The following is an 11706-nucleotide window of genomic DNA, read 5'->3' as shown; positions in this document are numbered from 1 at the left end:
CATTGAGCATACGTCGCACTGCTCATACGTCGCACTGCTCATACGTCGCACTGCTCATAGGTCACACTGCTCACAGGTCACATTGCTCATAGGTCACACTGTTCATAGGTCACACTGTTCATAGGTCACACAACTCATACGTCAAACTGCCCATACTGGCTCTTACGTTAGTGTTATTTGTGTCATTTATTTCGGATTTACAAGACTAATCTTCAAAGTCGATGGGGAGAAAAGCAGGAGAGACGACACTTTTTTTTTCTCTCTCTCTCTAGTACTTGACATCGTAAAGTACTGTATATAGGTTTCGTGCATCATATTTTAAGTTGAATATTCCTAACCCGATGCCTTGCTATCCACTGTCGTCACCCTATCCACACACAGGCAATTCCAGGCACGTCTTATCTTCATCACTGTTTATCTTTATCATCCTGTTATGCATTCCTTGTTCTCCTTAATGTGATGCATCTCTATTATTTTCTGTGTATCATGTGCCTTGTCTCTCGTGCCTTGTCTCTCGTGCCTGTCTGCCCATCGGATACCAGAATTACTGATAATACAGGAGCACTTGTGTTCTAAGTAATATTTCAACCCTCTCATGGCTTGGTCAACTGAAGCACTCTCTCCCAGGTAACGCCAAATGATTGTATTAAACTGAGTGTCTGTAGAGGAGCCTGAGAATAACACCCTCTCATAGGCGGACAACTCTGGCATATTATAAGAGCAAGTGCCAGGTGATTTAATTCAGCTGAGTGGATAGAAGGCTGTGGATGTTAGTTTTCACCCTCCTTTGGTGCTTTAGAGGGACGCATGTGGTAGCACAGATCTAACCATGCTGCTTCACTGCCTGGTTATACAGTCGTCCCCCAACTCCCTTCCTAACCCCCAACAGAAGGATGATAGAATGCAGGAGGGCATCTTCAGCTTATATCCCACTGGGTTCACATTACGGATGAACCTGGGGCTATTACTACTACTGCTGCTACTACTACTACTACTACTACTCCATCACTTCGATACAAGCATTATAAGTGTTGGCGATATCGTTTGCCGTGACTGGGCATATATTAGTGGTAACAAATCTCCATTCACCTTGGGAAGTTGTTTGACCCTCTGAGTTGTGGAGGCAGTCTTTCATTTTTTTTCTCTTGAGTGCCTTTATTATTTTCGTTGTCGTCCTTTGACTTGGTGTTCGGCAGCAAATGACCGTGTTAGATGTGCCACCAGTTACATTATACAGGGTGGTCTGTAAATTGCGCTACACTAGAAACTCACCTGGCGGTATATTGCGTGTTGCGGGGGCGGCTAAGTAGCTGGTGTCGGTATCAGTGTGGCAGTGGGAGGAGGAAATAGATAACGTAAGATAGACACCGGTAACACTCAGCCGTCCTTGCAACACAAAAGAAATGGCCCGGCAGGGTGGAAGAGGGTTATATGTGGTCCTTCCTCTGTTTCAGTCACCGTGGGAAGCAGTATAAGAGGCAGACAGAATGACTGAAGGAGTACCCCTGCCCTTGCTGGAGTCAGGCGTCAACGTGAAGCAAAGCCTGCAGTGGGAGGTAAGGGGCGTGTTCTCTCACCATCGTCCTCTCAGGGGATAGGGAAGGAGCTGAAGGACGTTTGTACAACCGGGCAGAGGAATCCTTCACGTGAAGGCGTCTCTCTCCGGCCTGCGATCCACGGTATCTTGAAATCTGACCTGTCTCTTGTAACAGATAATTTTTTCCCGTGCTGTAGGTGAAGAGGTTAACTACAGTACAACTACGCCATATCATTTATTTATTTACTACAAGGATTGTATACACTGTCTGCTCCACCCCCCTCCCCATACACACAGCTACACACCTACTCCAACACTCCCCGTCACCTTCATTCACCAGTGGGTTCTTCAAATTCTTCTCACATGTTGTGGTTGTGGTTCGAGGTTCACACTCCATGGTGGAAAAAGGCATTGGCAGTGCGGGGTTGTCCTTGCGGAAGTGGAGCTACATTTACACCTTAGGAGCCCATAGAGTTACTGACCTTGTTGGGATTAGATTTCTATTTAATTCTTCATTGTATAGTGTTCTGTGACTCTTTGGCAAAAACAGATGATTTACTGATTTAACTTTACCATAGGAATCCCGCGGAATAACACTGTCCTGGGAGGGTGTGAACGTCTTCTGCAGGACTCCTCACAAGCCAGCCAAGAGCCGCCTAAGAATTCCCCTCCTGGGCTCCTGCACCTCCTCGAATGGCAAAGAACCCTCACCTCCCCAGTCTGACACACACATTCTCCAAGATGGTGAGTGAGTACGTATAGAAGCTAAAATGGGCTCTACATCTATGGTGCCGTCGATTTTTACATTCTTGAATCCGCTACACTATTATTATGAGCTTAAAAAAGGCTCTTTCGGGCTGAAGAGGGTAGAAACAATCTCCATAAACCCTTCCAGTTCGTTTACATTTATTTTTCAGTCCCATTTAGAAGTTCGGCATATCTTTGTCAAAAAAGTGGCATTCAGATACTTACTTTCATTGTGCCAAGCGATCACCCTTTTTTTTTTTTTGTTTGTTTTTTTTGTGTCGGAGTGGCTGCTATACTTTTACCTTTGGCCCGGATTTTCGTCCAGTTGTAGTAATATCACGTAACTCATCAGCAACACAGTGCTACGGCTGTACATGCCCTTCGTAGTGGTCTTTTTTATGACTAGCATTATATTCCACTGATAATCTTTTGTTTTAACTAAGTGTTCAAGAAGAAGGGAGGGTAATTTTAGGCCGTTACAATTTATAATATTTCCATGGCTCCAGTAATGTCTAAGGCAGTACTGGTAACTTCTTTAATAACCCAATATAGAGTATCCTTTTCCCACCCTCGTGACTCACAATGCTGGGACAGTTACTTTAATTTTCAGTTATGCTATTAATGTTAAATTTCAATGACTAAATGATATCAGTGTCCGGTGTGTGTCGCCCTGGGGAACTACTGGCCGTCCTGGGATCCTCCGGTGCGGGCAAGACGACGCTGCTGGATGTCCTCACGCAGCGCACCGCCCCCGGGTTGCAGGTCTCTGGCGACATCCACCTCAATGGGTCCAGAGTCACGTCCTCCATGCTCGCCAGCTGCTCCGCCTACGTGCAGCAGGATGATCTCTTCTCCTACATGCTTACTGTGCGAGAACAGCTGATATTCCAGGTAGTCAGGGAATCGAATACCTTCCTAATTTCTGTCTAGTACTTCCAAGACACGTCGAAACACTTCTCTTCTTAAATTTCTTTTTCTTACGTTCCAAGGAAAAGTCGAACCATCCAAAATCCACACTTCTTCACCTGAGACTGTAGTTAAACTTCATTACCTGTTTAAAATCTTGAGGTAAAATAGAAAAGAGCTTAATTCTCTGACTGTACCTTATTTAAAACTGGTGCCTAGTGCAGCTGTGAGGAATGTTGTAGAGTCAGTGTGAGAGCATGTACGCAACACTCAGGCCCTTAAGACACATTTTGTTATACTGTAGCATCATATTCGCTGACGTAGACCATGTTGCACCTCTTCCTTAGCGATTTTTTGGCTTATTACATTTTGGTATACTGTAACACTGTTATTCTTATTTGCATAGAAAGTGTGCAGCATCTCTTATCAGATATTTATTTATTTATTTATTCATTCAATTTCTGCATATTACACCTTGATATTCTCTTGCTATAACTGTAAAATACATCACTGAGTTGGTAGGGAATCGCCAGACCCAACGTAAAGACCAGTGACTGCTTCCTCTGCCAGGCTATGCTGCGGATGGCAAGGCACCTGACCTACGAGGAGCGGCTGCAGCGGGTCACACAGGTCATCACAGAGGTCAGGTCGCAGGTCACTTGGAAGGTTATGCCACAGTCCAGGCCATAAATTGCCGTGGATGTCAAATCTCCGATCCTTACTGAAATTAGGCCAAAATTAGAAAAGCTTGTAATACCAAGGTTTGATTGTCTTCACCACAATTGAAAGTCACATAACATTACTGGTCAGGTCACTAGAGTTACGATCACTACCAGTATGATTCCTGGTCATTTCTTAAAACTGGAATATCCAAAAATTGTCCTAGCTCTTGTGCAGTGATAGGTATTAATGTCTTGTGCCTCATCTTCCCTCGCGAAGCCAATCGGTACAAATCTGACTCTTCCTGACTCCCACAGCTTGGCCTGGTGAGCTGCCAACACACTCCCATCGGGGAGCAAGGGGAGAACATTTCTGGGGGAGAGAGGAAGAGACTAAGTTTTGCCTGTGAAGTAAGTGTTGCATTGAGCTCCCTGGCAACTATATATTCAGCTCGAGAGAGACTTTTCGAACTAGAGGGGTTAGATTTAGCTTAAAAAGAGCTTTGTTACTTTGGGACTTCGGCTGAATAATGCAGTCTGGAAGTAACAGCAACGAATAAAAGATGCCATCGTTGTAAAGGGGTTAATCAATGTATCCCTCAGCCCCTCTGCACAACTGGATGGAGATTTGAACTGTGTGTCACTGTCTGGGCATGAGACTGAGACTTGAAAAAAATTTAATGTCTCCCTTAACGACCCACGTGAAAGAGTCACCGTTATAAGAATGTTTCATCCTCCTCCACAATTCCCCGAGTACCAACCAACCCACCACTCATGTTTTATTGAAGAAATGTATCATTGGTGTGAAGAAAGTTTACTATGTCCTCCAACACGTGCCATTCATTATCTGGAGAAGAAAGTAGTGGTAGTGAAAATAATGGAGAAAGAATTTTGGTTAAGGGGTTACTAATCAAATTCCCCGACCACCTCCCCAGATTCTAACCAACCCACGGCTCATGTTCTGCGACGAGCCCACCTCCGGCCTGGACTCCTTCATGGCGGAGAGCGTGGTGGCGGTGCTGAAGAAGATGGCTCACAGCGGCAGGACCATCATCACCACCATCCACCAGCCCAGCTCAGTGGTCTATGCCACGTTCGACCGCATCTTGCTTCTGGCTGAGGGTAGAGTCGCCTTCCTGGGCACTGCGGAAAAAGCTCTCCAGTTCTTCACTAGGTATTCGACCCTTTCAATCCAGTTACTCTATTTTTATCATCTGGCTACTTCATTCAGCTTAGGAGATATATACTTCAAACTGGTGGGGATAGATACAGCCTTCATTGATGCCATTACTGCTGGCGACCCTTCCTAGACTGAGTAAAAATTTTCTGGTGACAGGAAGAGCAAACTAGAAAAAGAAATGCCATTGAATTCAAGGGTTTTACAGCCTCCGAAACAAGCTTAGTGTTATTTTATGCTCAGTTTGACGACTTTATAATATGGTGGCGAATTTTGAAAAGGAGCTTCGTTAACGCCAGTTACCTTTTCATAAGTTTTCCAATGATGTGTGGTGATTTGCCAGAGCTCTCATATCAACCTGAGGGTAACGTGATTGTATTTCAAGTGTCCCTTTTTCAGCTATTACAAATGGCAGAAAAATATTGCAGGTTAAAAAAATATTGAAAAGAATACTAAGATACTGGTATGTATGATAGAATTTATGCACCCTTGTGGTATGGAATATAGCTTCACTTTTTCGTCTAACAATTATGAAACTTAAACAGTGTTCCGAAAAGTTCGTGGAAGATCACATCTCTGCGCTTCGAAAGTTATTGATCACTGCCTCATCATTTATCGGAATCAAGTACACTAATATTTGTCCACAACTGTACAATTAAAATATTTAAGTACATGCTTCCTGACCGTCTTAAGTAGCTCAAACCTAAACCACAGATGTTCATACATAGTTCATGGCTGCTTATGTAGGTTGAATTAAATGCCGAGGTACTGGAAGACCATATTATGGTCTCTTATTCCAAGTTTATATACCGGGAGTCAGGAATTAAGTGAGACCTACAGTTTCAGTAACATGATAGTCTTCCAGGAATACCTACTGACATAAACAAAAACAGCTGCTAGTGACACCTTGGCATATCCCACAAGTCTTTTTCTGCCAGCATGGACCTTCCCTGCCCTACTCAGTACAACCCGGCCGAGCACTTCCTGGACCAGCTCTCAGTGGGCCAGACGAGGAGGCCAGATGAGAACAGGAGGAGGGTGGCCATGCTGTGTGACGCCTTCAGGGCCAGCAAGTGGTACGAGGTGGTCGCTAGTGATGTGAAGGCCAACCAGAATTCCTGCAGTTTGGTATGAGTGCCTGAGATGTTTGATTTCACACAGGAATGTCCTTGAATTGCGCTCCACTAAAAATTTAATTCTAATGGTGCATGGACGGCTCACTCTGCTGGTGTGGGCGTGAATCTCATTGGGAATATGATTAATAAGGCTGAGTAGACACAGATAATCGCTGACTGAACCACTCCCACAACAGAAGAGAAATCGCCTGCCAGAGTGGATGAGAAGCTTTATATATTGGCCTCCCTGTATTTACGATAGAATCCCAGTTGTAACTTGATTTTTTTTTTTTATAACAAAATTCGAAATAGGTCAAAGTTTTGCACTCCCCTTTTGCTTCCTGTGTCTGTTGTTGTTCATGCATATACAAGAGGGAACGATCTAATTTGTGAAAAAGGTCCCTGAACTTTAATCTCACTTCTTAACGTCTATTTTGCCCTCTTTATCCATTTATAGGTGAAAAATTAAGATGACATGCTAATGATGATGATGATGGCAATGATAGATAACGATAGAAAATGAGGGCTATGCAGTTTACGAGTTCCCCCCTCCCTCATTCCTAGCCAGTGAGTGAGGGTGCAGGAGGCGTGGACGTGGGTGCTTGTGGGCGGTACAAGAGTCCATGGGCGTGGCAGCTGCGGTGGGTGGTGTGGCGGGCGTGGTGGCAAGTACTGAGACAACCGCGCCTCATCAGGGTCCGCTTCTCACAGATCATGGTATATGGATTGCCTCTCCTACCACTTTGTATTTCCTTTCCTTATCCATCGTTTTATTACCTTTGTTTCGTTTTAGCTTTGTATCCACCTCAGTAGCTTAGTAAGGTTCTCACTCGATCCTCCTTATTTTAGCATTGTATTCTTTTGCTATGCTAGCCAGGTAGATCCTCAACTTGATAAAACAAACGTTTCTGGCCTCTATCCCTCTCTCTCCAAAGCAGACGTGAGGACTGCAGAAGGGCAGCTTCAGCCAGCAGTCCACCCGGTTCACGTTTCAGATAAACATATGGCCAGAATAACCTCTTCGCTACCACGAATTCATTTTTTAAAAATTCTCTCTACCTACAAACACTATCTTCAGCAGTGGTTCTTAACCTTTTCTGAGTTACGGACCCCTTCGCGAATCTAGTGAAAGCTATGAACCCCCTCCCTACAAACATGTACATAAGCACAAACACATCATTTTGCCTGCAGTGAGTTTACTTGATTCTATTGAAATCTACCTCACGCACTGTATGACATACACAAATTATAAAACTGTCTTTACAAAGAATTGTTTGCACTCTATGGAAAAGCTAATGGCCACTCGATGAAAAAATGTAATACATCCAACTTGTGCAAATTAAACAAAACAAAACTTTAATTCTGCTCAAAAGTTCATTTCAGTGACAGGGTTGTTGTTTGGCTTGAATAAGATGAGTTTGTGGAGTGGCCTTTGACAAGGAAACACGCATGTCATCGTTGACATCCAGTTGATTTCGACTTTTCGTTTTTATAGAAACAAGCGCTGAAAAACCTGACTCACAAAGTTATGTAGCAACAAAAAGGAATCATTGCATCCATAGCTCGCTTTGCTAGACAGGGGTAGGGTTGTGTCAATGAACACCAGAAGTCTTCAAAACTCCTCGATTTTTTTTTTTTTTTTTTTCAGTTTAATGATGCCAAACGGCATCACGAAATTGTTCTCAATAATTCTGACCTTCACGGACCCCCTGAAGCTCATCCATGGACCCCTTGGGGGTTCATGGACCCCAGGTTAAGAACCCCTGGCTTAGACATTTGTAACTGGAGAAGATTGGTATCGCCTTCATTAGCCCTTTCACTAGTAAGATGGTTGTGGAGAAGGACGCCATCAAGGGTTGGTATTGATGTAATTGGGTGGTGGAGCTGCCTGGTTATACAAAAATCCCTCAGCTACTTCCCTCCCCCCCGAAAAGAGGATGGTGACCGTGGGAGAAGGGCAGTTTCAGTCTACAGTCCACTGGGATCACTTTCCGACGAACCTTGGGCTGCTACTACTTTATTGAGCTTTATGTAATTAATGGCGGAGTTTTTTTTTTTGTAATTACGGTTGGTGTTAATGACCCTCGTTCATTGATTTGTCTCCTCCCACTCCACAGCTCCTCGCAATGCTGATGCTGGCTCTGTATGGGGGGCAGGAGATGGACGAGGTGGGAGTGTCCAACATCAATGGTCTCATGTACACCATCGTGTCCAATATGTCAGTCCAGAACATATCCACGGTCATACACGTGAGTTTAAGATTATGCTGTAACGATAGATGAACACTTGAACATGGTGCTGGTCACGAAGAAGTGTAAAAAGGATGTAGTGGTATTATCGTCTTTTTGTGCCACCGAGTTGTGTGAAGAACTTGAATTTCATAAGTAGTTAATAATACTAACGTTCTTTTACTCTAAGGTGACCTAAATTGACCATCTCTCAATCTTGGATGCTGAGCTGTATCAGTATATGACTTTGAATATGGTGCTACACAAGAAGAAATGCTAAAAGGATTGGAGTGGTTGTATCGTCTATTTCTGCCTCTGATTTGTGAGAAATAAGCTGTAAAATGACGAAAATCTGAGCCAAGTTGGGGTAAAAAGACTGTATCATGTTTTTTGTTGCTGCCTCCCGAAACTCATCTGAAACGGGAACACGGCACGCTTCTCCACCACCTGTTATAACGTGCAGTGTCAATAGATTATTATTTTCCTTTATCTGTTTGAATTAGTTTCTGATGTCATATATTGCACAGAGTCTAGGGATTATGGTCTCTCTGATATGTAATATTTTGTACAGAGTCTAAGATGTTTTTGCCCACTTGGCCTAAAAGAGCCATCTGTAAATCTTGAATGTTGGATTTCCTCTACTGACCAACGGTACAGGGTGGCTGAAAGGTCAGCCTATATTTTTTTATCTATGGTAGGCTGTACATCTAACCTACATGAAACAAACATGACGAGAAATTGATGCCATTTTATTGATTTTATGAGGAAGTGACAAAATTCATAACATTTTGGTACAGTAGAACACAATTCTATTCACGAAGACGTGCTATGTTAAGAATGCGCAATCGAAGCACTGTCTTTAGATGTATGCCAATGAACTACGTGCAACAAGCTGGGCCAGGTTAAGGTGAAACACTTATAGTTTTCGTTGAATCACAGACCTTCACCTCAGAGCATCACCTGATCATGAGGGAGCACCACAGGGGGATGTACCGCCCTCTCGTCTATTTCCTGGCCCATTCCCTGGTCCAGGCGCCTGTCTACACAATCGCAACCACCCTCTACGCCGCCATGATCTACCATGGCACAGGACTAGATCCAGATTTGACGAAGTTTGTGCTGTTCATTCTTGTGGTGGTTCTGTCTGCCTGGGCTGGCGTTTCGTTTGGTAAGTGTGAGAGCAGTGTTCTTGTTTGTAGCACACTTTCTTTAGCTAATCTATTTTCCAAGTTACCCATTAATGTTCCCTTGTTTGTGGATTATATAATATTAATATCATAATTCATATAACGCCCATAACTGTTGACATATCTTCACAATGTGCAGCCATAAGCGAAAGTTCGATAGCTCTCAGCATCGTTTCCAGCCAGCCATATTTCTTATCCCTCTCCAAACAGAGTATCCTTCCTTCTCACACTGCTTTGTTGTGTGAATCATACAAGGTGTCACATTAAAGTTAGATTAAAACTCTCCACCACCACAGTAAACAGAGAAGTGTCGACATTTTTATTTTTCTGTCATGGGTGTATGAACTGGACTCCACGCGTTCCTCCCTAGGGTACCTGCTGTCCTGTGTGTTTTCCAGCCTCGACGCCGCCATGAACGTTTACTATGCTAGTATCTTCGTCCCCAGGATTGTATGTGGCTACTACATGAACGTCAGGTGAGGATCAGGGCGTTGAGTGAGTGAGGGTCGTAATAGTCGAGCCATGGGAGGCTTCGTAGTGCCTCTTCCTTAGCGATTTATCTCAACACCTTAACCCTCTCTCGTATGTTAATGGATCGTCTGTGGTTTTCTGTCGTATGCCCAGCTCTTTGAAGCCTGTCCATTATCTTCTCTTATCTCTCACCTATCCATTAACACTGCTCCATATCAGATTGATTTCTCAAACATTAAAGTGCCTGCAGTATTGTCTTGCTTTCATCTTACCCTTATTTTCAAGTCTCTTCGTATCTCTAGCCCGCTTCTATCTTTTCGTATCTTTTTCCCCGGTTAGCGATCAGCTCTTTCCATATACTTCATCACACTGTATTTCACACCCCTCCATATCTATTCCCCTGTCAGATCGATCCCCAAGATACTGAAGTGGGTGCAGTACTTCTCCTGGTTCTGGTACGGTTTCGAGGGCTTAGAGGTGAACCAGTGGACCGGCATCAGCAACATCACCTGCACACACACCTCCCGATGCTACCCAGACGGCCAGGCGGTTCTCACTTACCTGGGCCTCTCGCGGTACGGGGTGGGCTATGATATCCTCGGCCTCGTTATTCTTGTCATTTTCTACAGAGTCATTGCCTTCTGGTTCTTTTTGTTGAAGATTAAGAGGCACCAGATGAAAACTAAGTAGCTGATGACTTCATGGGTCTGCCTATGTCCCCGGGCCTCTCTGTGACGTCCCTGGGCCTGCCTGTGACGTCCCTGGGCCTGCCTGTGATGTCCCTGGGCCTGCCTGTGATGTCCCTGGGCCCCTGTGACGCCCCTGGGCCCCTGTGACGTCCCTGGACCCCTGTGAAGTCTCTGGGTCCCTGTGACGTCCCTTGGCCCTAGTAACGTTTCTGGTCCCCTGTGACGTCCCTGGGCCCCTGTGAAGTCTCTGGGTCCCTGTGACGTCCCTGGGCCCCTGTGACGTTCCCGGGTCTGCTTGCGGTGTCACTGGGCCTAGGTACTCTCGTCGTCTTAAGATTCATTCAATTCTGATTCCTCCTGTAGGGAATAAAACAAGATGAAAGGTCTTAGTAAGGATAAAAGATCTTACTGATTTAAAGTTCACAACAAACACTTCATTCTAAACAGTAACATGGCAGTGGAAGACATATAGGAAGAGAGATATGAATAAAAAAGGCAAATATTAATTTTCCCTATCCTTTACCATGCATATCTCGGGAAATCTTTACGTAAAACTTTAAATTCATGCAAGCTACGGAACTGTTCTTAGGTGGATTACTGAAAAAAATAAGTAATACATAGCAATAAACTCATGAAGGATTACCAGTGCTTCGTTCCTTGGGCGTGTGTTAGGAAATGAAATGGGATTGCAGACAATTATCGATGAGTGATGATGAAAGCATGAGAGTAACAGGTGTTCTGAGCTAGAGTTACCCCTTAAAAAATATGTGGCGTTGTTTTCTGTAAATACAAACATGTAAAGAAAACTGAAATACTCTGGGTAGCTAAAGAATTAATGATTCGGACAAATATTAAATGAATTATTATCAATTTGCCTTTTTACTAATCTACATGTCTGTTTGCCTTGCAAGGTATTGACTTCCCTACATACATACTACCTGCACTGTATACACCTATCCATTTACCTACCCACCTACCCAAATAGCTACC

General features: G+C 44.0%; 1 protein-coding gene across 1 annotated transcript; it reads left to right on the top strand.

Moving 5' to 3' along the window:
* Positions 1-1487: 1487 nt before the first annotated feature.
* Positions 1488-10717, top strand: LOC145405031 (protein white-like). The gene is made up of 12 exons (XM_080276531.1): positions 1488-1556; positions 2116-2281; positions 2937-3175; positions 3761-3832; positions 4168-4260; positions 4785-5023; positions 5965-6154; positions 6706-6858; positions 8259-8390; positions 9309-9537; positions 9927-10032; positions 10435-10717. Exons 1-12 carry the CDS (start codon positions 1488-1490, stop codon positions 10715-10717), a joined length of 1971 nt encoding a protein of 656 aa, XP_080132657.1.
* The last annotated feature ends 989 nt before the right edge of the window (positions 10718-11706 follow it).

The sequence above is a fragment of the Coenobita brevimanus genome, chromosome 65, assembly GCF_032717465.1.
Source record: "Coenobita brevimanus isolate Jiangsu-jjx chromosome 65, ASM3271746v2, whole genome shotgun sequence".
NCBI classification, from domain to species: Eukaryota; Metazoa; Arthropoda; class Malacostraca; order Decapoda; family Coenobitidae; genus Coenobita; species Coenobita brevimanus.
The sequence above is the reverse complement of the archived record's forward strand: the minus strand, read 5'-3'. Positions and strand labels throughout refer to the sequence as shown.